The sequence below is a fragment of the Mesoplodon mirus genome, assembly GCF_964341445.2.
Source record: "Mesoplodon mirus genome assembly, chromosome: 18".
NCBI lineage: Eukaryota > Metazoa > Chordata > Mammalia > Artiodactyla > Ziphiidae > Mesoplodon > Mesoplodon mirus.
In genome coordinates, this window is record NC_138994.1 from 42,563,733 (window position 1) to 42,591,721 (window position 27,989).

The 27,989-nt window shown below is 51.5% G+C and overlaps 1 protein-coding gene across 2 annotated transcripts; it reads left to right on the forward strand.

Annotated features, from left to right (window-relative positions):
• Positions 1–27,927, forward strand: ELAC2 (elaC ribonuclease Z 2). Of its 2 annotated transcripts, XM_082604763.1 has the most exons (24): positions 1–296; positions 855–905; positions 1,034–1,104; positions 1,844–1,908; positions 3,126–3,183; positions 3,941–4,009; positions 5,331–5,438; positions 6,671–6,729; positions 18,797–18,855; positions 18,944–19,016; positions 19,593–19,705; positions 19,908–20,003; positions 20,812–20,950; positions 21,026–21,111; positions 22,278–22,396; positions 23,381–23,477; positions 24,562–24,700; positions 24,925–24,963; positions 25,102–25,211; positions 25,518–25,617; positions 25,728–25,848; positions 25,992–26,070; positions 26,517–26,661; positions 27,023–27,927. In XM_082604763.1, the coding sequence occupies exons 1-24, from the start codon at positions 64–66 to the stop codon at positions 27,239–27,241; spliced, it is 2,448 nt and encodes an 815-aa protein (XP_082460889.1). In that variant the 5' UTR covers positions 1–63; the 3' UTR covers positions 27,242–27,927. The 2 variants fall into 2 exon arrangements, with proteins under 2 accessions (XP_082460889.1, XP_082460888.1); XM_082604762.1 differs by having other exon boundaries at positions 20,812–21,111.
• Positions 27,928–27,989: the final 62 nt, after the last annotated feature.

Sequence of the window (27,989 nt, forward strand, 5' to 3'; positions counted from 1 at the left end):
GCGGCGCGTGGGGCACGCGGACCGAGACTGCCGGCTGCCCCCAGGAGCGGGAGGAGGGGGCGCATGTGGGCTCTCCGCTCGCTGCTGGGGCTGCGGTGCGCGGCCTGGCGAGCCATGTCGCAGGGGCCGACTCGCCGGCCGCGGCCGCCCAAGGACCCGTTGCGGCACCTGCGCACGCGGGAGAAGCGCGGCCCGTCGTGGGTGCCCGGGGGCCCGAACACCGTGTACCTGCAGGTGGTGGCGGCTGGTGGCCGGGATGCAGGCGCTGCGCTCTACGTCTTCTCCGAGTTCAACCGGTCAGTGAGCCGCGCCGGGGTCCGGCCGGCCTAGCGGGTCCCCTGGCCAAGCCCCGCCCCGCCGGCCGCAGTGCTGAGCGCCCAGAGCATCGGGGCCCATCCCTGGGCTTGGTACCCCGCCCATCCCCCCCTTCCCAGTGTGGATGCGAGAGCCTAGATCCCTTATATCCCCGTCCGTGTGACTCCGGGAGGCCCCGCTGACTTTTAGACAGACTTGGGTATAAGCGTTCCCTTCCCAAGCCTCGTCCCCGAGCCCCCTGCCGTGCACCCCAGGACCAGGGCCTCCTTGTCCGTGTTGGGGGTGGGCAGGTCTGCGGAGGAGGTGATGGGGAAAGGACGCGTCTCGCCTCAGTTCGAGCCTACTCAGGCCCCAGATCCCTCCCTGCCTCTGCTGAGGAGGGTTCAAACCCCAGCATCCCAACAGCAGAAATGCGGTTGGTAGCACAGCATGTGTTTTTAGTTGTTTTCCCCTGTGGTGTACAACAAAGCATATAAATGGTGGCAGAGGTTTTACAGAACCGAATCTAATGACTCTCTGGTGTAATGTTCGTCCTTTAGGTATCTCTTCAACTGCGGGGAAGGCATCCAGCGGCTCATGCAGGAGCACAAGTGAGCCAGCCATTTTCCTGCGGGGTGGGGAATGACTTTGCGGCTTTGAGGCAGGAGGGTTGTTACAGCAGGAGAATGGGTCCTTGGTCCTTCTGTTTAGTCCTGCTCCAACGCTTTCATTTTCTTAGGCTGAAGGTGTCCCGTTTGGACAACATATTCCTGACCCGAATGCACTGGTCTAATGTTGGAGGGCTGTGTGGTGAGTATATTCTTTCTCAGGTCAGGGGCTGGGGGGAGGTGTCTGGGATTTTAACCTGCCTGGCTTTTTTTTTGCCCGACTTCGGGGTCCGGGGGCTCTGGAATTCTTTTTATGCCGGCCCCCTCAGCTGCAGCAGGGAGAATCAAAAGCTGACTCAGAAAAGTAGATTTTAACGTAGACGCTGCCTGCAGGTGTTAACCATCCACCTCATTTATTGAGTTGCTGGACTGGAGGTATGGGACAAACTGGAGAGTGTGGTGATGGTGATTACAGTCAGTATATCAATATTCACCATTGAGACCGTCCCCTTGCTACACACAGATGCCCAATGTCCAGATTACCCCCTTGTTTATGCCCATCAATTAGAAGGATCGAGATTGTTTTGCCGCCAGATTTGGTAAGGTTCGTGGAGTGGGTAGGAGGGAGTGGAGGCTGAACCAGTCTCCTTCCCAGAGCTGAGACTCAGGTGAGGCCAGGAAGCACCCAGGGTGCAGAATCTGTGGCCTGCCTCTGACTTGGCATGATTTTGCACCCGAGGTGCCTCACCCTAGTATCAAGTCCTGCCCGTTCTAGAGGCATTTGAGTGATGGTCGGTGTCCCTCGTAGGTCTGGCCAGCATCACGTCTGCTCTGCACATGCACAACAAGCAGAAAACTAGCAAACTGAGTAAGGAGTGCGCCTCCTGGCCGCAACTACGGGTCAGGGTGATGAGAGATCTGATTTTATTCGTCCCTTTTAGGAATGATTCTTACCTTAAAGGAAACCGGGGTTCCAAAGTGTGTGCTCTCTGGACCTCCACAACTGGTGAGTCTCTCCTGACTCAGCTGTCAAAGCTAAGCCCTCCATTTCAGTGTGAGTAACAAGGGTTTCCAATTTAACAAATCAGCTTTCTGCCCTCCAGAGTTCATTGACAGTGGCATAAACGCTTTGCCTTTCGAGTTAAAGACACCTGAGTCCATAAACCTTATTAACTCTATGACCTTGATTGAGTTACTTTCCTTTCTGGAGCCTCAGTGTCTTCATCTGTGAAATGGTTTGCAGTTGTTAAGGATTAAAGGAGGTAACACGCAAACACTCACTCTTTACCAGGTGTTTCACACCCTATGGACACAACAAGTGTCAGCTTTTATCCTTATTTATTAAATTTCAGACGTCTTCATCCCTTCCCAGCCAGCTTAGGACACTGGAGAGGTTGTGTACACATCGTTAGCATAAGGGTTCACTTCGCAGGTGCTGGGGTGAAAGGCCAGCCCTGTACAGTCTGTCCCCAGAATAATGCTGCTTGGCCGTCCCTCTGTCGTCTTCTCGTTGGTCTGTCCCTACACCTTCTACTGCCATTGCTTCCCATGTCCAGTCCTGCCCCCCTGTGACCGTCCAGCACCGCGGCCAGAGGGACCCCTCCCAAACGGAACCGCAGGCGGCCCACCTCATCCTAAAACCCTTCAAGGGTCTTTGTTGTACACACAGTCCAAACGCCTTCACGTGGCCCACAGGTCCTGTCGGCCCAGGCCCTCGCCGGCCCTGGCATCTGTGCCCTGGTCACCAGGCGGGGTTGTGAGCTGGCTTTTAGCTCTTCACGGAAGCCCCTTACTGTCTCGGGCCTTGGCCCATGCACCAGTTCCCCTCTTGCCCCACCTGTGTCCTTCCTTCAGGGCTCACCTCAAAGGCTGTTTGCTCAGGAGGTGCCCCTGACTCTCCAGAAGGGTCGGATCCCAGCTCCCTGCGTTTTTCGTATCTGCAGGTCCCTCAGCACCATGGCTGCTGGTTGTCATTTGTATTGTTTCTGTCTCCTCCCCTGGATTCTAAGTTCCATGAGGGCAGGGACCCCATCTTTTCACTGCTGACCCCTTGGCATCTAACATGTGGTGGACACTCAGTAAATATTTGTATGAAGGAAGTTCAAAATACTCTGAACTGTGTTGTATGTCGGTACCTTTGATGCCTCTCGTGTACTTGAACGTGTTGCTGTGTCCTCCATCTGTGCAGCCATAACTGTTCACTCCCTTATTTTTCTTTCTTAGGAAAAGTACCTGGAAGCTATCAAAATATTTTCTGGTCCACTGAAAGGAATAGACCTGGGTATGTCCTTGATTATGACTCATTGCCATTTCTGTCTCATATGTCCCCGTCTCTCAAATCAGAATCCATAAAAGCTGACAAAATTAAACCTTAAAGTCAAATGCTTCATCCACGCGAGATGAATTTTTAAAATACTGCTTGCTGCACTTTCTGTGCTCTCACCTCCCGCTCCTCTCCAAACACGGGCAGCGGAGGCAGGAGTGAGTGAAAAGCTGCTGCGTGCTGGGTGGGGGTCTCTCTTGGGGCCCCGAGGCTCCGCCCTGGCCCTACACGTGGTTCTCGTCATCGAATGGCCTTGGGTCCCTTGTAGGGAGAAGGGCTCTGAGCGGCTGACTGGGCGGGAGGCGCATGGCCGCTTGATGGGAGGAGGGCTGGCCGATGTGCAGAGCCTGGTGCGTCTCTGGCTTGTCCTTCTGTAGAAACACTAGTATTTTATTTCAGAATATGTCCCGGGCCTCGCGATGCTGAGCATTTGCCTGTGTCTCTCACGTTTAAGTCTCGGCTTCATGTTTATTTTAGCGGGTTATCGCCTGTGATCATCGTGTGTCTTCCCTGTGGCTGACCTAAATATTAGTGGCTGATGAAAATATGTTTTCGCCGTTTTCCTAAACACTTTGGTTTACTCAGAAATTCTGGCTTTAGCGCAGACTCCCGCCAGAATCCAGAGCAGGTTGGTTGCTCGTGGGCAGCGATGTGGACTCGATCCTCATGCCTTGTTCGCTGCCGCAGTCACTGTCCTGTGGTCTTTTCCCCGCAGCGGTGCGACCCCACTCAGCGCCGGAATACCAGGACGAGACCATGACGGTCTTCCAGATCCCCATCCACAGTGAGTGTGAAGCCGCGATTCCTAGGAGTGGGAGGACGTGGGTCCGGGGTCAGGAAGGCAGGTGGCAACAGAAACTGCCCGATCACTGGCCTGTGTATCCGGCTTTGTGTTCTGAGCATGATTAGGAGGTTTAGCCGAGGAGTTCCTGCCCTTAAGGAGCTTATGACCTTGAAGACAGACGCGTTTACCTTGTATGTAACGATCGTGATTGCACCTTGGGGTGCCAGGTAATCAGGCTCTGCCCTCAGATCTGCCCATTTATCGCCAGGGGTCATTGCCACAGGTGTGGGCGCCCTCCTGGGATGCAGGGGCTTGGAGAGGTGGCACAGGCGAGCCTTGTTCGTAAGCAGCAGCAGCAGCCCGGCGGGAGTGTGGTTGGTGGTCAGAAGGGCTCAGGGCCTCCTGAGGCCCCGGGGCCCGACGTGCGGTCCTGACGCGGAGACAGGCAGGCTGCACGCGAGTCACTGCCACGTCCGTGCCGCCCTGGGTCTGGGTGACGCTCTGCGTCGGTCTCCCGACTGTGGGCGACGTGCAGGGCCGGCTCCTTGTCCGTCACCTGGTCCGAGCTTGCTGCGTGCAGAGTGGGGCAGACGAGCCCGCACCCCCGGCTGGGGAGCCCAGTACCCGCCGGGAGACGGGCCTGCGCTGGCCCAGCTCACTTTCCTCGCGTGTCCTCCCCTGGCCGCGCCCCCAGCCTGGTGTCCTCCCCGCTCCGGCACGCGGCCCCGCGCCCTGACACGTGCGAGTGATCAGTGTTGAGCCCGCCCGGCGAGCCCGGAAGACCCGGCAGCTCAGAGGGCCGGGTGGGGCGGGGGTCGCTGAGACCAGCAGCCGTGTGCCCACCTCTTGGGGCAGGGATTTCTTCCATTCGCCACACCGCGGCCTGCGGGACCTTCGTTCCCCAACCAGGAATCGAACCCGGGGCCCCTGCAGTGAAAGCATGCAGCGCTAACCGCTGGACAGCCAGGGGAGTGTTTTTCTGACCTTGAGACCGAACTGACTGCCCAGTGATGCCACTCCTCGTGGCGACGGGGAACCTTGGGCCAAGGTCTGTGCGGAGCATGATGGCGGTGGATAAACCAGCTGAGTGCATGGGTGCTTTCTGCTCAGCACGCGCTCTTGAGTCCCCACTGCAGTCAGGCTGGGACCCGGGCAGAAACCTCAAGATGAGGAGGATGGGCGTGCAGCCCAGAGCCAGGCGGGGAGGTGGCCAGTAGAGGACAGGCCGGCATAGTGGGCGACCGGGCTGTGAGCTTGCCCTCGGCGTGGCTGTGAGCTTGCCCTCGGCGTGTGTCACTTGCTCGCTTCCCTTCCCAACCAGGTGAACAGGTGAACGGGAAGCACCAGCCAGCGCAGAGTCCAGAGAGGCTGAGTCCAGAGCCGTCTCCAGACTCGGGACCCGCAGAAGGGGAGCAGCACCTGGCGGACGGTAATGGCGCTTGGACAGCGGTGCGCTGGCGGGGGTGGGAGCCTGTCTTAATCCGTTGGCTTCTTCTGCTCTACATTTGAATCTTTGTCATAAGGAAGTTTAGTGTGCAAAACAGACGATTTTTCTTATCGCGTTAGGATTCAGCTGTGGGGCAGGTGAGAAGGTTGTCTTTAAAAGCGGCCACACTGTAGGGGCCAATCCGCAGCCCTGGGGAGCCCCAAGCTTTGGCTTCAGTTTAACCAGAGGAAGAGCAGGACCTGGCAAATGATTGATTGGGAGGCTTTGTGTTTCTCTTTTTTTTTTTTTTTGGTATAAAGTTACATTGTTTATTTCATCATACAGTATAGATCATTAAGTCTTTACTATTCGTTACAGTCTTTGGATTTTTTTTTGAATTCCCATTTCACTTGTAGCAAGTCAGTGTCATCCCCAAATCAAAGTCACTTTTTTATATGTGCACCCATCATATCTGCAAAACCCCACACACAAAGAAGGTGTTCCAGCACAGTGTCAGCGGTGCAGAGAAGGCACGATGAACTTTTTGTCTCTCTGTTAAGGCAGCAGTAACGCAAGTTAATTTTTCCTGAGTGCAGAACCTAACAGCTAAGCAGACAGAACAGTCATATCAACGAGTGGATTTGCACCTTTTCTTCCAGAATGACAGCCTACTGGGAAACTGGATTAAAATTCCAGGATGAGACGTATCAAACGAATTGGGCTGCTTGAGGATGCTGTTGTCCGGGGATGGGCAGGGTTGATAAGTTCCTGTCTCTGCCTCGAGGCTGTGTCTGTCTGAGGACCGACAAGGGGCTGGCCCTCTGTGCTGTCCTTTTTGGGTGGCTCGGGTGAGGGCTGACACCCACGTCGTTTCTGCAGGCCTTGTAGCTTTTGTGTTATTTCCCATATTCTTACACTTGTTTGTAAAGCACGTTACAACTTATTTTCCCCCCTCGTCTCCACTTCTAGGTAAAATGTGTCATTTTTTAAGAACATTTCACTTGCCATTTTCTGGTTGGCATTTTGCATTTTTGTTTACTCAGATCTCAACACGAGTAGGAAAAAGAAAAGATCTGCTTGAGAAAAAGTACCAGTGTTTCTTTGACCTTTGTACCCGAACAGTTCCATCCATTTAAGTTTTGTGAAGTCAGATTAGGTATCAGACGATCCCCCTGATCTGTGGCACCTGGAGACATTGCTGTTTACCTTGTGTGGTCGGATTTGTTTCTCCTCAGGTGTCGGTCAGAAAATGCACGGCAGGGACCCCTCCTTGGTCGTAGCCTTTGTCTGTAAGGTAAGCACCTTGCTGGACGTGCTCTACACGAACATGTGTCTGGTGACCTAAGGGTTTCCGGTAATTTGAAGGTAGCAGCTCCTACCATCACCTGTGTTCAGAGGAAACAGTTGCCCTGGTTCCCAGTAAACCACCTATGCTTGTACGTACTTCCAGATTCTCTTCCATCCAGAGTCAGGCTACAGAGACATGTTTCATATTTGGCTGTGAGCCTCCCTCTTGAACTTCAGAAATAGTTGATAAGTTTCTGAAGTTAAAGACTACTTTTTTTTTTTTAGGAATTTTTTTTTTGTTTGAAGTATAGTTGATTTACAGTGTTGTGTTAATTACTGCTCTATAGCAAAGTGACTCAGTTATATATACATTCTCTTTTATATTCTTTTCCATTATGGTTTCTCACAGGATACTGAAGACAGTTCCCTGTGCTGTACAGTAGGACCCTGTTGTTTATCCATTCTGTATATAATAGTTTGCATCTGCTAATCCCAACCTCCCAATCCATCCCTCCCCTGCCCCCCGCCAACCACAAGTCTGTGAGTCTGTTTCATAGATAAGTTCATTTGTGTCATATTCTAGATTACACATATTAATGATAGCATATGGTATTTGTCTTTCTCTTTCTGACTGACTTCACTTAGTATGATAATCTCTAGTTGGCATCCAAGTTACTGCAAATGGCATTATTTCATTCTTTTTTATGGCTGAGGAGTATTCCATTGTATATATGTACCACATCTTTATTCATTCATCTGTTGATGGACATTTAGGTGGTTTCTACGTCTTGGCTGTTGTGAATAGTGCTGCTATGATCATAGGGGTGCATGTATCTTTTTTTTTTTTTTTCGGTACGTGGGCCTGTCACTGCCGTGGCCCCTCCCATTGCAGAGCACAGGCTCCGGACGCGCAGGCCCAGCAGCCATAGCTCACGGGACCAGCCACTCCGCGGCATGTGGGATCTTCCCAAACCGGGGCATGAACCCGTGTCCCCTGTCTCAGCAGGCAGACTCCCAACCACTGCGCCACCAGTAAAGCCCTGTATCTTTTTGAATTAGACTTTTGCCTGGATATATGCCCAGGAGTGGGATTGCTGGATTGTATGGTAATTCTATTTTTGGTTTTCTGAGGAACTTCCATACTGTTTTCCATAGTGGCTGCACCAGTTTACATTCCCACCAACAGTGTAAGAGGATTCCCTTTTCTCCACAACCTCTCCAGCATTTATTTGTAGACTTTTAAATGATGGCCATTCTGGCCTGTGTGAGGTGGTAGCTCATTGTAGTTTTGATTTGCATTTCTCTAATAATTAACAATGTTGAGTGTCTTTTCATGTGCCTATTGGCCATCTGTATGTCTTCTTTGGGGAAATATCTGTTTAGGTCTTCCGCCCATTTTTGGATTGGGTTGTTTGGTTTTTCTGGTGGTGAGTTGTATGAGCGGTTTGTATATCTTGGAAATTAGCCCTTGTTAGTTGCATTGTTTGCAAATATTTTCTTCCATTCTACAGGTTGTCTTTTCATTTTGTTTATGGTATCCTTTGCTGTGCAAAAGCTTGTAAGTTTGATTAAATGCCACTTGTTTGTTTTTATTTCTGTTGCCTTGGGAGACTGACCGAGAAAACATTAGTAGGGTTTATGTCAGAGAATGTTTTGACTATGTTCTTTTCTAGGAGTTTTATGGTGTCATGTCTTATGTTTAATTCTTTAAGCCATTTTGAGTTTACTTCTGTGTATGGTGAGAAGGTGTGTTCTAACTTCATTGATTTACATGTGGCTGTCCAAGTTTCCCAACACCACTTGCTGAAGAGACTGTTTTTCCCGTTGTATATTCTTGCCTCCTTTGTTGAAGATTAATTGGTGGTAGGTGTGTGGGTTTATTTCTGGGCTCTCTGGTTCCATTGATCCATTTGTCTGTTTTTGTGGCAGTACTATGCTGTTTCACTTGCTGTAGCTTTGTAGTATTGTCTGAAGTCTGGGGGGGGTTATGCTTCCTGCTTTGTTCTTTTTCTTCAGGATTGCTTTGGCAATTCTGGATCTTTTGTGGTTCCATATGAATTTTAGGATTGTTCTACTTCTTTGAAAAATGTCATGGGTAATTTGATAGGGATCACATTAAGTCTGTAGATGGCTTTGGGTAGTATGGCCATTTTAACAATATTCCTCCTATTCAAGAGCATGGGATATCTTTCCATTTCTTTAAATCGTCTTCAACTTCCTTTATTAATGTTTTATAGTTCTCAGCATATGTCTTTCACCTCCTTGGCAAGGTTTATTCCTAAGTATTTTATTCTTTGGGTTGTGATTTTAAAAGGTATTATATTTTTACATTCCCTTTCTGATATTTCACTGTTGATGTAAAGAAATGCAACTGATTTCTGTATGTTAATCTTGTATCCTGCTACCTTGCTGAATTGGTTTATCAGTTCTGGTAGTTTCTGTGTGTAGTCTTCAGGGTTTTCTATATATAGTATCATATTATTTGCAAATAATGACAGTTTTGCCTCTTCCCTTCCAATTTGGATATCTTTAATTTCTTTTCTTCTCTGATTACCGTGGCTAGGACTTCCAATACTATGTTGAATAGAAGAGGTGAGAGTGGAACATCCTTGTTCCAGATTTTAGCAGTAAGGCTTTCAGCTTTTCACCATTGAGTATTATGTTGGCTGTGGGTTTGTCATTTAAAATAGCTTTTATTATCTTGAGACATGGTCCCTCTATATGCACTTTGATAAGAGTTTTTATCATGAATGGATGTTGAATTTTGTCGAATGCTTTTTCTGCATCTATTGAGATGATCGTGTGTTTTTTGTCTTTTGTTGACATGGTGTATCACATTGATTTGAGTATGCTGAACCATCCTTGTGAACTTGGAATGAATCCCACTTGGTCGTGGTGTGTGATCTTTTTTGTGTATCGCTGGGTTCAGTTTGCTAATATTTTGTTGAATTTTTGAATCTATATTCATCAAAGACGTTGGCCTGTCATTTTCTTTTTTGGTGTTGTCTTTGTCTGGTTTTGGTATCAGGGTGATGATGATGGCTTCATAGAATGTCTTTGGGAGTGTTCCCTCCTCTTCAATTTTTTGGAAGAGTTTGAGAAGGATTAAAGGACTACTTTTTCACAAAAAGCTTTGTTTCCCTTCAAATGAATCAGGCCTTTACTGAGGCTCCTTCACCTCTTTTAGTTTATATCATCTTCCTGTAGTTGTTACACTGCTGACGTACTAATTTTTTTTTTTATTGGAGTATAGTTGCTTTACAGTATTGTGTTTCTACTGTATAGCAAAGTGAATCAGCTGTATGTATACATATATTCCCTATTTTTTTGGATTTCCTTCTGATTTACGTCACCACAGAATTGAGTAGAGTTCCCTGAGCTATACAATAGGTTCTCATTAGTTATGTATTTTATACATAGTATCAATAGTGTATACATGTCAATCTCAATCTCCCAATTCATCCCCCCCCACTTGGTAGCCATACATTCCTTCTCTACATTTGTGTGTCTAATTCTGCTTTGTAAATAAGATTGTCTACACCAATTTTTTCAGATTCGACATGTATGCTTTAATATATGATATTTGTTTTTCTCTTTCTGACTTACTTCACTCTGTTTGACAGTTTTCTAGATCCATCCATATCTCTACAGATGACCCAATTTTGTTCCTTTTTATGGCTGAGTAATAGTCCATTGTATAGTTGTACCACATCTTCTTTATCCATTCCTCTGTTGATGGACACTTAGGTTGCTTCCATGTCCTGGCTATTGTAAATAGTGCTGCAATGAACATTGTGGTACATGGCTCTTTGAATTATGGTTTTCTCAGGGTATATGCCCAGTAGTGGGATTGCTGGGTCATATGGTAGTTCTATTTTTAGTTTTTTAAGGAACCTCCATAGTGTTCTCCATAGTGGCTGTATCAGTTTACATTCCCACCAACAGTGCAGGAGGGTTCCCTTTTCTCCACATCCTCTCCAGCCTTCATTGTTTGTCGACTGTTTGACAGTGGCCGTTCTGACCGGTGTAAGGTGATAACCTCGTTGTTTTGGTTTGCATTTCTCTAATATTTCACGATGTTGGACATCTTTTTATGTGTTTTTTTGTAAACGGGGTAAGTAAAATGCACCTCTTGAAATTGGCTTCTCAAGTGTCTGCCCTCTTCTGAATTCTTTTGCGATGCCCTACCTGGGGCATTTCTGGAGGACAGGTGTCTTTCCTTGACAGCCCCACAGGCCTTGTGAGTATTCAGTGCCCATCAGCACGGGTTTCAAAGTTGTTACGGGAAAGAGCCACAAGGCGGCAGCACTTCTCCACGCTCCACTCTTGTTTTTCTTTTTCTTTTCTTTTAATTTTTTTTTTTTTTTTTTTTGCGGTACGCAGGCCTCTCACTGTTGTGGCCTCTCCCGTTGCGGAGCACAGGCTCCAGACGCGCAGGCTCAGCGGCCATGGCTCACGGGCTTAGCCGCTCTGCGGCACGTGGGATCCTTCCGGACCAGGGCACGAACCTGTGTCCCCTGCATCGGCAGGTGGACTCCTAACCACTGCGCCACCAGGGAAGCCCTAATTTGATTTTATATTGGAGTAGAGTTGATTTCTTCCAAGGTTGTGTTTGTTTTAGGCATACAGGAACTTGATTTAGTTATACATTGACGTATATGTATTCTTTCTCGGTTTCTTTTCCCCAATATAAGTTCTTACAGTGTGTTCAGTAGCGTTCCCTGTGCTATTCAGTAGGTCCTTTTTGAATATCGACTGAATATAACCAACCTCCTAAATTATCCCCCCCCATCTTTCCTTTTTGGTCACCATAAGTTTGTTTTCTTAGTCTGTTTCTCTTTTGTAAATTAGTTGGATCGTATGAATGTATAGATTGCACCTGTAATTGATAATGATATTTGTCTTTCTCTCTCAGACTTACTTCACTGAGTATGATAATCTCTTGGTCCATCCTTGTTGCTGGAAATGGCATTAGTTTGTTCTTTTTTAATGCCCGAGTAGTATTCCAGTGCATATATGTACCACATATGCTTCGATTATCTGTCTTTGGACGATTTGGGTGCTTCTATGTCTTGGCTATTGTAAATAGTGCTGTCCTGAAAATAGGGGTGCTCGTGTCCTTTCGAATTAGGATTTGGTCCAGATCGAAGCCCAGGACTGGGATTGCTGGACCATATGCTAACTCTGTGTTTTTTTTGTTGTTGTTGTTTTTGCGGTACGCGGGCCCCTCACTGTTGTGGCCTCTCCCGTTGCGGAGCACAGGCTCCGGACGCACAGGCTCAGCGGCCATGGCTCACGGGCCCAGCCGCTCCGCGGCATGTGGGATCTTCCCGGACCGGGTTACAAACCTATGTCCCCTGCATTGGCAGGCGGACTCTCAACCACTGTGCCACCGAGGAAGCCCTGCGTTTAGTTTTTTAAGGAACCTCCATACTGTTCTCCATAGTGGCTGTACCAATTTACATCCCCACCAACGGTGTAGGAGGGTTCTGTCTTCCCCCATGCCCTCTCCAGCATTTATTCTTTGTAGACTTTTTTTTGATGATGACACCATTCTGACTGGTGTGAGGTGATACCTCATTGTAATTCTGATTTGCATTTCTTTAATACTGACTGATGTGTTGAGTATCTTTCCATGTGCTTTTTTTTTTTTTAAATACAGTGTGTGCATAATTTACCTCTTGAAATTGGCCTGTTGAAAGTCAGCCCCCTTTTGAATTCTTTTCCGATGATTTACCCCAGGGCATTTCTTGAAGGCAGGTGTCATTCACAGCCCCGCAGGCCTTGCGAAGATCAAGTGCCCCTCAGCACTGGTTTAAAGTTGTTGTTACGGGAAACGGCCACAAGGTGGCAGCATTTCTCCGTGACCGGCTCTGGGTCCCTGGCAACCAGAGCCTGAGGCAAAGCGCTGTTCCTGGGTTGCCAGTTAGAGGGGAATGGGCCAGAAGAAACGCCCCAGGCTTGTGTCTCGTGACTTCTTCCCCTCACCCCTTACGGCCCGGCCCGCCTTCAGCCAGTCCCCACTCTGGTGTCACTGCTCTGCTGAGGGTGCTGTCTTCTGTGGGTAGGTGGGGCGACCCATAGGAGGCGTGGAGCCCAGGGGACTCGGAGCTCTTCCAGCCCGTGGGCTCCACCATCCTTTGGGCGTACCCTGCTTGGTTTCGCTGTAGGAGGGCCCGCCTGGGTCTGGAGAGGGTGTGGGGCTTATTTGCTGGCATGTCCTCCCTGGCTCCCTTAGCCCTTGACGGTCCAGCCTTGGGCCCTAAGCCTGCTCGGGCTCCAGGGATGTGACACCAGCTCAGGGCACCAAGGCCTGAGGGGCACAGATTTGGCATTTCTTTTTTTCTATTTTAAATTTTATTTTTTGTTGGAGCGTAGGTGATTTACAGCATTGCGGGTTTTGATATCGCTGCTGTTTCTTCCTCTGTGTACAGGAACTTGATTTCCTTATACATAGACCTATGTGTGTGCTTTTTCGGGTTCTTTTCCCATATCGGTTATTCCAGAGTGTTGAGTAGGGCTCCTTGTGCTGTAGCCTGGGTCCTTGTTGATTATTTTATAAATAGTAGTGTGTATATGTTAACCTCAACCTGCTCATGTCTCCCTGCCCACCACGTTTCCCTTTCGGTAACCACAGGTTTCTCGGCTGTGTCTGTTTTGTAAAGTTCATGTGTATCCACTTTTAGATTCCACCTATGAGTGGTGTCATATGATACTTGTCTTTCCGTCTCACTACCTTAGTACGATTACCTCTACCTCCTTCCCTGTGGCTGGAAATGGCATTATTTCATTTCTTTTCTTTTTAATGGCTGAGTAATACTCCATTATGTCTATGGACCCCATGTGTTTTTTTGTTTGTTTGTTTTTTTAAATTACAGCAGAAATATTTCTGAGGATTTGGGGATTGCTTTTTTTAAAATTAATTTTTATTGGAGTATGTTTGCTTTCCATTGTGTGTTAGCCTCCAGTGCACAACAGAGTGAATCAGCCATACACATACAGGTATCCCCTCCCTTTTGGACTTCCCTCCCATTTAGGTTACCACAGTGCATTAGGTAGAGTTCCCTGTGCTATATGGTATGTTCCCATCAGGTGTCTATTTTATAAATAGTATCAATAATGTGTATATGTCAGCCCCAGTCTCCCAATTCCTCCCACCCCACCCACTTCCCTCTTGATATCCATACATTTGTTTCTACGTCTGTCTCTATTTCGGCTTTGCAAATAAGATAACTTATACCTTTTTTCTAGATTCCACATATATGTGTTATTATACGACATTTGCTTTTCTCTTTCTGCCTTATTTCACTGTGTATGACACTCTGTAGGTCCATCCACGTCCCTACAAATTACCCAATTTCGTTCCTTTTTATTGCTGAGTAATATCCCATTGTATGTACGTACCACACCTTCTTTATCCATTCCTCTCTTGATGGATATTTAGGTTGCTTCCATGTCTTGGCTGTTGTAAATAGAGCTGCTATGAGCATTGGGGTGCATGCATTTTTTTGAATTATGGTGTTCTCTGGGTATATGCCCAGTATGGGTAATTCTGTTTTTAGTTTTTTAAGGAAACTCTGTGCTGTTTTCTATAGTGGCTGAATCAATTTGCATTCCCACCAATAGTGTATTGAAGGTTCCCTTTTCTTGACACACTCTCCAGCATTTATTGTTTGTAGATTTTTTGATTATGGCCATTCTGACCGGTGTGAGGTGATACCTCATTGTTGTTTTGATTTGCATTATTCTGATAATTAGTGATGTTGAGCATCTTTTCACGTGCTCGTTGGCCATCTGTTTGTCTTCTTTGGAGAAATGGCTATTTAGGTCGTCTTCCCATTTTTTGACTGGGTTGTTTTTGTTTTTTTTTATATTGAGCTGTTTGAGCAGCTTGTGTATTTTGGAGATTAATCCTTTGTCAGTTACTTTGTCTGCAAATATTTTCTCCCATTCTAAGGGTTGTCCCCTCATCTTGTTTATGGTTTCCTTTGCTGTGAAAAAGCTTTTAAGTTTCATTAGGTTCCATTTGTTTATTTTTGTTTTAATTTTCATTACTCTAGGGGATGGGTCAAAAAAGATGTTGTTGTGATTTATGTCAAAGAGTGTTCTGCCTATGTTTTCCTCTAAGAGTTTTATAGTGTCTGGCCTTACATTTAGGTCGTTAATCCATTTTGAGTTTATTTTTGTGTATGGTGTTAGGGAGTGTTCCAATTTCATTCTTTTATATGTAGCTGTCCAGTTTTCCCAGCACCACTTATTGAAGAGGCTGTCTTTTCTCCATTGTGTATATATTTTTTTAATTTTAAAAATTTATTTATTTTATTTATTTTTGGCTGCATTGGGTCTTCATTGCCACACGCCGGCTTTCTCTAGTTGCGGCGAGCGGGGGCCACTCCTCGTCGCAGTGCGCGGGCTTCTCATTGCGGTGGCTTCTCTGGCTGTGGAACACGGGCTCTAGGCGCACAGGCTTCAGTAGTGGCTCGTGGGCTCTAGAGCACAGGCTCAGTAGTTGTGGCGCACGGGCTTAGTTGCTCCGCGGCATGTGGGATCTTCCTGGACCCGGGCTCAAACGTGTGTCCCCTGTATTGCCAGGGGCATTCTTAACCACTGCGCCACCAGGGAAGCCCTCTCGATTGTATGTTATTGCCTGATGTGTCATAGATTAGGTGACCATATATGCATGGGTTTATCTCTGGGCTTTCTATCCTGTTCCATTGATATATATATATGTTTTTGTGCCAGTACCCTGTGGCTTTGTAGTATAGTCTGAAGTCAGGGAGGCTGATTCCTCCAGTTTTGTTTTTCTTTCTCAAGATTGCCTTGGCTATTGGCAGTCTTTTGTGTTTCCATACAAATTGTAAAAGTTTTTCTTCTAATTCTGTGGAAAATGCTATTGGTAGTTTGATAGGGATTGCATTGAATCTGTAGATCGCTTTGGGTAGTAGTCATTTTCACAATATTGATTCTTCCAATCCAAGCACATGGTATATCTCTATATGTGTTTGTGTCATCTTTGATTTCTTTCATCAGTATCCTAAAGTTTTCTGCATACAGGTCTTTTGCCTCCTTAGGTAGGTTTATTCCTAGGTATTTTTATTCTTTTTGTTGCAGTGGTAAGTGGGATTGTTTCCTTAATTTCTCTTTCTGGTCTTTTGTTGTTAGTGTATAGGATTGCAAGAGATTTCTGTGTATTAATTTGTATCCTGCAACGTTACTAAATTCATTGATTAGCTCTAGGAGTTTTCTGGTGGCATCTTTAGGATTTTCTATGTATAGTATCATGTCAACCTGCAAACAGTGACAGTTTTACTTCTTTGCCAGTTTGGATTCCTTTTATTTCTTTTTCTTCTCTGAATGACGTGGCTAGGACTTGCAAAGCTATGTTGAATAATAATGACGAGAGTGGGCACCTTTGTCTTGTTCCTGATTTTAGAGGAAATCGTTTCAGTTTTTTCACCATTGAGAATAATGTTTGCTGTGGGTTTGTCACATATGGCCTTTATTATTTTGAGGTAGGTTCCCTCTCTGCCCACCTTTTGGAGAGTTTTTATTATACATGGGTGTGGAATTTTGTCAAAAGCTTTTTCTGCATCTATTGAGATGATCATATGGTTTTTATCCTTCAATTTGTTAATATGGTGTATCACATTGATTGATTTGCATATATTGAAGAATCCTTGCATTCCCGGGATAAATCCCACTTGATCGTGGTGTATGATCTTTTTTGTGTGTTGTTGGATTCAGTTTGCTAATATTTTGTTGAGAATTTTTGGATCTATATTCATCAAAGATACTGGCCTGTAATTTTCTTTTTTGGTGTTGTCTTTGTCTGATTTTGGTATCGGGTGATGGTGGCTTCATACAATGTCTGGGAGTGTTCCCTCCTCTTTGATTTTTTGGAAGAGTTTGAGAAGGATCAAAAGACTACTTTTTCATAAAAAGCTTCATTTCCCTTCAAATGAATCAGGCCTTTATTTAGGCTCCTTCAACTCTGTTTTAGTTTATATCATCTTACTGTAGTCGTTAGCTGCTGACATTGGACTAATTTTTTTTCTCTCTCATTTTATTACAACAAAGTTTAACAGTCCAGAAAAGTCACATGACCTTGGTGGGTCGACACTGGACTAATTTTAATATTGGCTAGCATTCAGAGAGACTAGATTGGTAAACTGAAGTTGGTCAAATTCTATGAAAATGTTATTACAATCACGTGTTTTTCAGATCTGACTAATTGCCTACTTTCTGTAGGACTTTGCATTAAAATTTTATTATACTAGAACCTGCAGCAAACAGTTGTCTGATCTCCGGTAAGACTACATTGCTTTTTCGTGAGCTTTGATTTTATTTTTTTTTAAGCAATATATTTGATTTAAAGCCGACTTGGTAAAGTTGATTTTAAAATACATTTGTAATTTTCATCCATTTGTAAAAAATTATAACACCAGCAAGTGAACACAGTTATGAAAGGTTAATAGTAATATTAGTTGTTAGTTGTAAGATTGTGGCCAGTATAACTTCCATCAACTTACTTAGATAGTAAAAAGTAATATCTATATCTATAAAAATAGTTTATATCTATTTTACTTAGATATAAAAAGTACTTAACTTTTATAAAAGTTAAGTACTGCTGCCTGTAGCCTTCTTACTTCTGTGTCTGAATTTTTAGGCTGCAGGATAATTTTCTAGAGCAGTTTACGTGGTAATCTTTTGAGTGGCGTCTCATCAGTCCTTCCTGAACAGATCCCGTCGAGCATGGTGTGTCCTGTGCGATGGGGACAGCTGTCCTGGGAGCCGCGTCGCCGCGGGCTGCGTCCTGGCCTCTGGCTCCTCCCACCTGGTGCTGCTGCTCCTGCTGTGTCATCCTGCAGCCAGCCCCTTTGCCCTTTCCTGAAAATTGGCTGCTTCTTGGCTCAGGGTTCAGAAGGCGGTAAAGCAAAGCCAGTTCAAGTTCTGGGAGGTGGGAGAAATAGGCTCTGGGTGTGAGGGTCTGAGAAGCTCTTGTCTGGTAGGAGCCTGGGCTTTGGGCAGCCATCTGCTGCCCTGGGGCCTGGGAGCTGGCGTCCGGTTTTCAGACGGGAACAACTTTCTCCACGGGTTGAATTGAGCTTGTAGTGGAGGCATGGGTTTTGCCGGCCTTAGGCCTGACGTTCCTGTGAAACACTAGAAACGTTCTGCTTCCATCCAGTTTCCTCCAGATCTGTGGTCACCACAGTGCATGTTAATGTCATTATCTGAAGGTGTCATCTACGTCTGTCATCTTTGTATCATGTGCTCACGCTAAGCTGTCATCATTCCTCTAGGATAACGTTTTCCAAGACAGAAAATCCTGGAGTCCTAATAAGGCTTTTGGATCCACACTGGAGACTGAGCCCTAAGAGTAGTTTCCTAAATTCAGGAAGTTAAAAGGAAATGCAAATAGCTTCTAAAGATCTAAGGAAGAAAATGAAATTCAAATATAAGTCAACCCTGAAAGACTTATTAACATTTTATGCCATTTCTGACTTTTTCCTGTTATTAGGTCTGAAATATATGGATTTCTAAAACGTTGGGACCTGAGTTTTTAAGTACAGAATGATTATGAGGTTTTGTGTTAGGGTTATTGGCGTTAGGGTTATTGGTTTCCCTTTTAACATAATAAGAGAATACTGGGAACTTTTTATTGTAACTTCGTATAAAAGCAACAGAACAGTTCTGCCAAATATGTGAAAAGTAGAGGAGAAAAGCCATCCACACGCTGTACCCTGTCCTTGTCACTGGAATGCCATGTCACATGGTGGTTACGCAATCATTTCTGCTAGAACGTGTTCTGGTAACACTCCTTTGGCTGTTAGGTGACCCGCGCAGGACGATAAAAGCAACAGTGTTTTCTCCTCCAGGTACTTGGAGGACACGTCTTATTTGATACGGAAATGGATTGCATTTTATTAGATGTGTAAGGAGTTAATGGGAAATAGAACACCTCGGTTTTAAATCATTCAGCTTTTAGTGCTAAGCTCAACTGATTTCAAAACGAATGATGAACACCAAGCTTCTTCATCAGTCACTGGAATTACATGGAGATCTCTTCCTTACAGCTCCACATGAAGAAGGGAAACTTCTTAGTACTCAAAGCGAAGGAGCTGGGCCTCCCAGTGTGAGTGGCGGGGACAGCTGGGGGGCCTCGCCGGGCGCGCTGAGCTCCCGGAGCCCCGCCCTCACCGAGGCCTCGCCTCTCGTTTCAGCGGAACAGCTGCCATTGCGCCCATCATTGCTGCTGTCAAGGACGGGAAGAGCATCATGTTCGAAGGAAGAGAGGTGAGGTGCCCTGTTGCTGCGGTCTCAGCAGTGACAGGCAGGGGCCGGGACGCTGGACAGGGTCACTGCCTGGGTCAGGCCCTGCAGACACCACTTTTGAGGGCACTGAACAGCTTGGATTTCAGCACGTAGCTGAGCAATAAAATAGGGTGTCTTGTCTAGGCTTGTCCTGCACATCAGCGCTGGCCGTGTCGGGCCGTTTCTGGAGGTTGTCTCTTTAGGATTTGGGGGTCTCCTTATAGGATGGGTGCTTTCCCTTGTACTTGAGCTCAGGGTGGACCCCATAAGGGTGGAATTCGGACGCGTGGCCCAAGGGAATGACGTTGTCACGAGATGTGAGGACGTCAGGACCACACGACCTAAGAGAACCGTGCGTGCCATGCCGGGCCGTCTGGCCACTTCAGGTGTGAAATGCCCTCTGCCAGCTGGTGGCCGCCTGTCTGCATGTCAGCAGAGAGGGCGAGAAGGGTGCAGGTGGTGATCTTATGTCGGCGCTTCTCTGGAGGGTGATGCGGCGTTAGCAGGTGACTCCAGGGCCTGCCCTGGGAGCACATCCTGACCTCAGTGACTTCACAGATTTTGCCTGAAGAGATCTGTACCGCCCCAGACCCCAGGGTCGCTTTTGTTGTGGTAGAATGTCCAGACGAAGGATTCATTCAGCCCCTCTGTGAGAATGCCACCTTCAGGAGGTAAGGAGGGGTCTCCGGGCGGAGAGGTGAGAGCCGACACCACTCGGGAAGGCCGGCCTGGCACTGACCTGTGGCTGCCCCTGCCGAGGCCTGGGCCACCACGGCTCCGCGCAGCGCCCTCCCTGGCTGCCCGGCCCCAGATCCGCGTGTCCTGAGTTTGCACCACTTGACCCAGCAGAGCCCCCTGCTTCCTTCCTCCCAGTTTCCAAGGAAGAGCCGAAGCCCCCGTGGCCCTGGTGGTCCACATGACCCCAGAGCACGTGCTCCTGGACAGCAGATACCAGCAGTGGATGGAGAGGTAGGAGCCCCGGCACATGCCAGCCACGGTTCCACCGCCCCCTGCCCCCCGCCTGAGCTCTCCCTGGGGTTCCCGCCCTCCCTGGATCCTGGGGGCGTCCCTGCTTGCCTGGGGCTGGTTTCGTCAGCTCTGGACAGATCCTGCCTCTGGACCATCTCGTGCGTGTTTCCTAAAGAAGAGTCTTGCAAGGATAAAGCCGCAGCTTCAGTTTATTGAACGTCCGCTACACGTCAGGCAGCGTGTTAGACACGGTTCATTTCCCTCCCGATCTTGCCGACAACCCACGTTCAGTGACTGGGAGGACGGGTCCCACTCTGCTGGTTTTGGGAGAACGGGTCCCACTCTGCTGGTTTCTTTGGCCGAGGCCGGCGCCGGGTGGAAGGACTTGCTGGGTTGGACCTGGGTGCGTGGTGACACCGCCCTCCCCCGCCGGCCCCGGCAGTCCCTCCTCGGGGCCCCGGTCCTCTGCCCCGCGGGGCCTGAGTGCTGACGCCCATCACTGTTTTCCTCTCCCCACCCCCCCCACCCCCCGCCGTGCTCCCTGTGCTTCCAAGTCCCCAGCTCTGTACCTGACCCTGGCTTTCCTGGTGCTCTTTCCCCCACGCCCAGGGCCTCTGACTTTGCAGACATGCCGGGCTCGGAGGAGGAGGAGCAGGGCTGTGTCTGGCCACGTAGGGTGACCTCGGTGGACAGCTCACTCACCCTCTTGAACACTCCCAGTACCTGGCCGCCCCGCCCCCGGTGCCACCCCCTGGGTGGGAGTCTTCCCAGAAGGACACCGTGCTGACGGTGTGCGCGTCCATCTTAGGTTCGGGCCCGACACCCAGCACCTGGTCCTGAACGAGCACTGTGAGTCGGTCCACAACCTCCGCAGCCACAAGATCCAGACACAGCTCAGCCTCATCCACCCCGGCATCTTCCCCCCGCTCGCCAGCCTCCGCCCCCAGGTAGTGGCCCAGCTTGGCCTGTTGCCCACTCCCCAGGCAGCTGCCCCCCACGGACCACGGCTCCGTCTCTTGCAGGAAGGAGGCCTTGCCCCCTGCGTGCCCCTGGTTCGTGGTCAGTGTCTCCTCAAGTACCAGCTCCGGCCCCGGCGCGAGTGGCAAAGGTCGGTGTGGTCTCAGTCGGTGGGGGGCGGGGCGCATCAGGCTCGTTCTTGTGGGGGCCGGGGGTCAGTGGCGCAGGCTGCTCAGCTGCGTGGTCTCCGCGTCGGACCCGGGAAGAGCCACAGACGATAGGTGGCGGACGGTGGCTGCGTCCTATTATAAGCTGATCCGGGGAGGCGGGGAGACGGGGGCTGACGGCCATCCTTTCCTGAAAGTTGCCTCTGCTAACAGCCGTGTGTGTGCATTGTTTTGGAACGTGGTGAGCGTAGTGTGAAGAAAGCCCTAATCTCATCACCCTGGCATGGCGATGGTTAACATTTTGTGGTTTTTATCTTTGAGTACGTGGGGATGTGTTAAAATACACGTCTACACCGTGGGTTTAGGGCCTGACACGCTGCCAGGCTTCTCCCGCATCATGATAGTCTTTGTAAGCACACTGTCGCCGGTATTCCAGATACGGGTGTTGGTGCGTTGGAGGCATTTCCAGCTTTTTGCTATTGTAATGAGACAAGTGCCTTATATAAAAGTCCTTGAGGAGAATCGTGTTCCCTTAGGGTGATTGTGAGAAGGGGATTAGCGGGGCGGGGGCGGCACTGCCCGAGGCACCTGGTGAATCCAGGCGCTGTAGCGTTCACCCCAGCCAGTCACCTGAGAGGTGCTTACTGCCCCGCATCTTTAACTTTTAAAATCTCACCCTTGAATAACTGGAAGTGTCCTGTGCACGCCGTGGTGTCTGTGTCCGGGCAGACCCCGTTCTGGACCACTGCTGGACACCGGGCACTGTCGCGGTGAATAGTTGGGGCCCTTGAGGGGCCCCCTTCCCTCCCCTCCCCTACCCCCGCCCCGGGGGATGCCAGATGCTAGCGGGTGTAGTGAGTAGACATCGGGAGGCTGCTTAGAGTGCCCGCACCATCTCCCCCGCCCCCGTCCCCCGAACGTCAGGAGTGCCAGGGCTGCCCCCTCCTGCTTTGAGCTGAGGTTCTGAGCAGCCAGAGCTGTGAGACCCCCCTGAGCTGGGAGAAGGTCTTCCGGGCAGGAGAGTGGAGCTGCCCCAGGCCCCAGTCACTTAGATTTCTGCAGGCGGTCCCCAGGGATTGAGCTGGATGTGCAGGGTGGTTGCTTGGGGCCACACGCTCCCCTGATGCCCCAAGATGCCTTCTTCTTGCAGGGATGCCATCATGACCTGCGACCCTGAGGAATTCATTGCCGAGGCCCTGGAGCTGCCCAATTTCCAGGAGAGTGTGCAGGAGTACAGGAAGACTGTGCAGGACGGCCCGGCCCCGGCGGGTGAGCCAGACCAGGATCAGCCCCGGTGTCTCCTGGCCTCTGCCCTCCTGCAGCTGTTCGCACAGCACTGAGTGGAGGGTCAGCGTGGCCCCGTCGAGCCCCGTGTACCTGTTGAAGCCTTTGCTTCTCTGGCCTTCGCTTAAGACCACAGGTGCCGGCCCCCGCCCGGACCGGTTAGGTTGGAGGCTAGGTGACGGTGCCCAGGCTCTCCTGGCGAGGCCCACGCTGAGCTGAGTGCGGCGGTTCTGGGGCCTCCTGTGAAGCCCTGGGCAGATCTGGCAGTCCAGTCCTGGCTTTGCTGGGAAGGATCCACGGAAGGTTCCGGCCATGGCACTCACCTTGCTGGGCTCTCACCGCCCTGACAGGAAGAGCAGGCTGGGGGACTCCGTGACCTCTTTCTAGTGCTTGGTTTTCCCAGTGTTGTGTTCAGCTCACGAATGAGGTGGAGAAACAAGGCTGGACCAGAGGGCGGGTTCAGGTTCAATCCCGCTGGCACCAGGCCGGCGTGCTGGGAAGTTGACCTCCTGGCTGCACGTGCCGTGGGCTGGAGATGGGTTTTTGGTTTGCCCGTTAAAGGTCCATTTAGATCACATTTGTAAACGTGCACCCGGGGCCTGTCAGGCCGAGCGGGGCCCATCTTCTGCATCTAGGCGGCTCCGCCTCTTCTCTGGGGAGCTGGCCCCTCTCGGAGCCCCTGCAAAGTGCAGCAGGGCCTGTGCTGGGGCTCCCCAGCCCCGGGAGATAAATGCTGACTTGTAGCATGGAAAGGTGGCCTTTGCTATTTAACACTTAGGGCAACTCTGCTGAAGAAAGGCCCGTGGAATTCCTTCGCTCTCCTTCCCAGGCAGCGCCGGGGCGCCTCGCCCCAGGCCCGTGTGTAAGGAGGTCAGACCACCAGCCCCTCCTGGGGAGCTGCACTTAACTTCAGTGCTGGCTCACTTCTGACCCGAAGAAGTGAACAACTCGACGTGTGTCTTTCCGTAGAGAAGAGAGGCCAGTATCCAGAAGTGGTCTTCCTCGGGACGGGGTCTGCAATCCCCATGAAGATCCGGAATGTCAGCTCCACTCTCATCAACATCAGGTATTAATCCTGCACGGGAGGCGCCCGTCAGCGGGGAGCCCGGGGTTTTCTCAGCAGACCCTGCTCCACCCGCCAGGCTAACCTGGAGGTGCAGCCTGTACATCCCTGGAGGCCCGTCTTGGCTGGGGGCCCGGCGGGGGCGGGGGGTCAGGCGGTTTTCGGCTTCCGTAGCTAGCTGCACTGGAGGGAGTCACCGAAGTTGGCCACCCGTTACATCTTCGGATGCAAACTGCTGACGTGTATGCCGTCGCCCTGCTGAGGGGCGGTCTTGCTAAGTTTCCATGTCCCTCCTGTGAACCAGTGACTGGCCACCTCCCGCACCCCCATCATCGGTGCACCTGCCCCAGGCTGCTCACGGCTGGCGGTGGGGCAGACCCAGGCCAGGACTCGCGTCCGCCTCTGTGTCACGGGGCCCCTCACTGGTGCCGCTGGGGTGCGGAGCGGCTTCGGGGCTCCTGCGTTTGCTTTGTGAGCCTCTTGGGTTTGCCTGGTGGTGGTGGTCCACAGGGAGGCGGACCAGGGCCGTCTGTGGGAAGCCAGGCTCGTTTTTAAGTTTTACTTTGTCATCCGGGTGCCGGTGGTGGATGGCTAACAGCCGAATAACGCGTTAAACGTACTTGGCAGTTGTAAGGGGCACCCCGACAGCAGAAGCGCACGGGTCTGGGAAGTGTTTCTCTTGTGACGGAGGAGCTGGCGGGAAGCGGCCCTGGCGTTTCCCGGAGGGCGTTGGTGCAGCCGCTGTCTCCGGGCCACGCCAGCTAAAGCAGAGCCTTGGGTTCTCCTGGCGGCCACAGCGGCTGTCGCCACGTTCCTTCTAAGTAGAGTCTTGTGGATTTCATGTCCTCACCCTCTCCTTCCGCAGAAACTTTCTTGGGTGCCCAGCATCTGTGTAGCTTTAGGTACGCTCCATGCACGTAGTAACTTCACAGAGCGTTGCGACACTATTTCGTGTCACGAGGACGGACGTGTGAGACCACCACCCCCTTGACAGCAGCTCCCGTGGGAGGAGTTGAGCGGTCCCGGGAGACAGGCACCCAGCCTCGTCCTGCCCTCCTCCCTGAGGGCAAACTGTCTCCTCCCATAGCTCCGATGCGTCCCTGCTGCTGGACTGCGGGGAGGGCACCTTTGGGCAGCTGTGCCGCCACTACGGGGACGAAGTAGACCGGCTCCTGGGCACCCTCGCCGCCGTGTTCGTGTCCCATCTGCACGCGGACCACCACACGGTGAGCGGGCCGCCTCCTTCCTGGCCGCGCACCTCTGCCCGGGCCTGGGCTCGTCTGCAAGCCCGGCGCCACGTGCGTCTCCCCTCGCCACGCGGCTCCTCGCAGCTGCCCTCGCCCGGAGGCGGGCGGCTAGGTCCGCCAGAGCGCCGGGCACCCAGGGGCCCCAAGGCGGGAAGGAGGTCAGGTGTGGACCTGGCTGATCCGTGTCCCTTCCTCCTTCCCAGGGCTTGTTGAACATCCTGCTGCAGAGGGAGCGGGCTCTGGTGAGTTGCACAGGACTGGACTGCCCTTTTGCTTTTCTTTGGAATGAGCGCATGCGCGCAGACACACCTCGGGCCGTAGCACGCCGTTTTCCCTGCAACGCGCGCCGTGTGCTCGGCGCTCTGATCTCCCCATTTCAGGTGTCGCTGGGGAAGCCGTGCCACCCGCTGCTCGTAGTGGCCCCCACCCAGCTCCGGGCCTGGCTCCAGCAGTATCACACCCAGTGCCAGCCGCTGCTGCACCACGTCAGGTGAGCGCCCGGTCCGACCCCGGACGGTGAGCGCGCGAGGCAGGCTCAGATCGCAGGGAGACGGTGAGGCGGTTCCCACCTCTAAACGTTAATCTGCCCCGACACGTTTCTCCTCGGCTCTCCTTTCTGTTCCTGATCCTAGATCTTTGCCAACACTTCGCCCAGACACAGTTCCAGGGCCGAGTGCCCTCGCTCCCTGCCTCAGTGACGGAATTAAATTTTCTTTATCATAGCGATGTGGGGGGGTCCTCTCCAGTCAGTGACTTGAACTTCAGATTAAATGTTTGTTTTTTAATTTTCTCACAGTATTATTCCTGCCAAATGCCTTCAGAAAGGAGCTGAGGTCTCCAACCCCAAAGTGGAAAGGTTGATTAGTTTGCTGCTGGAAACCTGTGGCTTGGAGGAGGTTAGGGGAGGGCCCGGGTACGGGAGGGCAGGTTGGGGGACGGGCGTGTGACGTGGGGAGGAGGGGGCGAGGCAGTAGCTGGGCCACGAGCCCATCACCCGCTTCCTCAGTTTCAGACCTGCCTGGTCCGGCACTGCAAGCACGCCTTTGGCTGCGCGCTGGTCCACACGTCCGGCTGGAAGGTGGTCTATTCGGGGGACACCATGCCCTGTGAGGCTCTCGTCCAGATGGGTGAGTAGGGGCAGCCACTTCTGGTCCCCCCGACAATTCTGGCTGTCATCCTGACTCGCAGCCTCGTCCCAGGGCCCCCGGGCAAGCGCTGTGGGCACCCCAGGCCGAGCGGTATTCTCAGAGAGCCTGTGCTTACGCTCTAGGGAAGGATGCCACCCTCCTGATCCACGAGGCCACCTTGGAAGATGGTCTGGAAGAGGAAGCCGTGGAAAAGACACACAGGTAGCGGAGCCCTCTGAGCCTGCGTCAGCCGGTCCCCCGCTCCTCCCCGCTGCTGCTGGGCAGGTCTGCTTCCCTCCAGGGGCCCTGGGGGCTTCTGACCCCAGGCAGTTGTCTCCCGAGCCTCTGCCTTTATTTCTGCAGCGCCCTCCAGGCAAGGTTCTGGGGGAGGCGTGGCTCGGGAAAGAACTGGAAATAACGCTGAATAAGTGGGAGGCCGGGGGCAGATCTTGCGCTATTTAAGGGAAGAGCGTGTTACCCCAAGTCGGCAGCCCCTGCCTTTCTCAGAGGCGCTCACTGGCGGGAGGTCTGAGAGCACAGAGCCGGGGCTTCCCTGGGGCCGGTGGGTGGCAGCAGGAAGCCCCGCCCCCGGGTGCCCGAGCAGGCAGTCTGGGCGGGGGGTCTGCGTGACTTGCTCCCTCCAGCCTCGTGTCGCCCCGTCTCTGCAGCACCACCTCCCAGGCCATCGGCGTGGGCATGCGGATGAACGCAGGGTTCATCGTGCTGAACCACTTCAGCCAGCGCTACGCCAAGATCCCGCTCTTCAGCCCCGACTTCAACGAGAAAGTTGGCATCGCCTTTGACCACATGAAGGTCCGGGACCGCTGGGGCGGGGTGGGCGGGGCCAAGATGCTCTCCATCCATGCGCAGAGGGCCAGGCTCGGGCCACCACCCAGCACGACTGGCACAGGGCCTTCTGGACACAGTCCATTGAGAGCCTCTTGGAGGCCCAGTCGGTGCCCAGAGTGACATCATTTGAGCTTCTGCACAAGCCTGGGAGGCAGTGTTCTCCTGAGTGGTCAAGCTGGGCCTGTTCCCACCACTAGGGCATTGGGGTGCCTGGGTTCTGCCCTGCTGGGCCTGACATGACGGGTCCGTCTGCCGACGGGGGTATGGCTGGTGCCTGGGAGCCGTGACGGCCTCACCCCAGCCTCTGCTTCGTCTCGCTTCGTAGGTCAGCCTGGGGGACCTTCCGACGGTGCCCAAGCTGATGGTGCCGCTGAAGGCCCTGTTCGCCGAGGACCTGGAGGAGATGGAGGAGCGCCGGGAGCGGCGGGAGCTGCGGCAGGTGCGGGCGGCCCTGCTCGCCGGCGAGGACGCGGAGCCCCCGCGGAAACGGGCCTCCGCCACACAGCCCCCGAGCCCGCAGAGCAAGAAGGTCAGGGCCCAGTAGCGACGTGGGGCTGCGGAGCCGCTGCGCGCTGGAGGAGAGGAGGCCCACGTCGATGCCGTGCACGCCGTGTCTTCGGTCTGTCGGGTGCACCCCCACCCCGCTGCGGCCCAGCCATGCCCTCTGTACCCAGAGGCAGCCAGGCCCCAGGAGCGCGGGGCTGTGGATGCGAAGCCTCCAGGAAAAGCGTCTCCAAGGACGGAACACAGTGAAGGTCGCGTTTGGAACCCGAGCGCTTTGTCCCTGTGCCGTCGCTGGGGACCCAGGGTGCCCGGAGACAGCTTGATGGTAAGCCTTCCCGTTGTTCCGGCGAAAGAGGCGGCCGCTTGCTTGCCCCGTGACCAGAACCACTCACCGCCCTACAGAGTGCTGAGAAATACTGCGTGGGGTGGCTCCGGTGCCTTCCTTTTTGAGGATGAACAGCACTGAGGTTAGTGTTTGAAAAGTGAGAGAATCTTCAAAGAAAGATGCCTCTAGTATTTGCGTATTCTTCCCTCCGGGGAGACTAGAGGAGGAGCTTTAAAGTTTCAGGTGCTGGGAGGCGCAGACCCGCAGACCAAGGACCAGACTTGCCGTGACCTTGGGCTCCCTCCCGAGGCAGCGCCTGGCATCAACTCCCGTGGCCCCTTGAGCTTGTTATTAAAACAAGATAGGCCACACTCAGGGATAATAAATCTATTTTAATAACATTACCATTGATGACTATGTGTACATGTTAAAGGTTACTAACTTTCAACCCCCCCGGGCCTCA

Coding starts and splice junctions, on each gene's coding strand:
- ELAC2 (XM_082604762.1), top strand. CDS start 64: ATGTGGGCTCTCCGCTCGCTGCTGGGGCTGCGGTGCGCGGCCTGGCGA. Junction 1,909..3,125: donor TCTCTGGACCTCCACAACTG/GTGAGTCTCTCC, acceptor TTTCTTTCTTAG/GAAAAGTACCTGGAAGCTAT. Junction 25,618..25,727: donor AAACCTGTGGCTTGGAGGAG/GTTAGGGGAGGG, acceptor CCGCTTCCTCAG/TTTCAGACCTGCCTGGTCCG.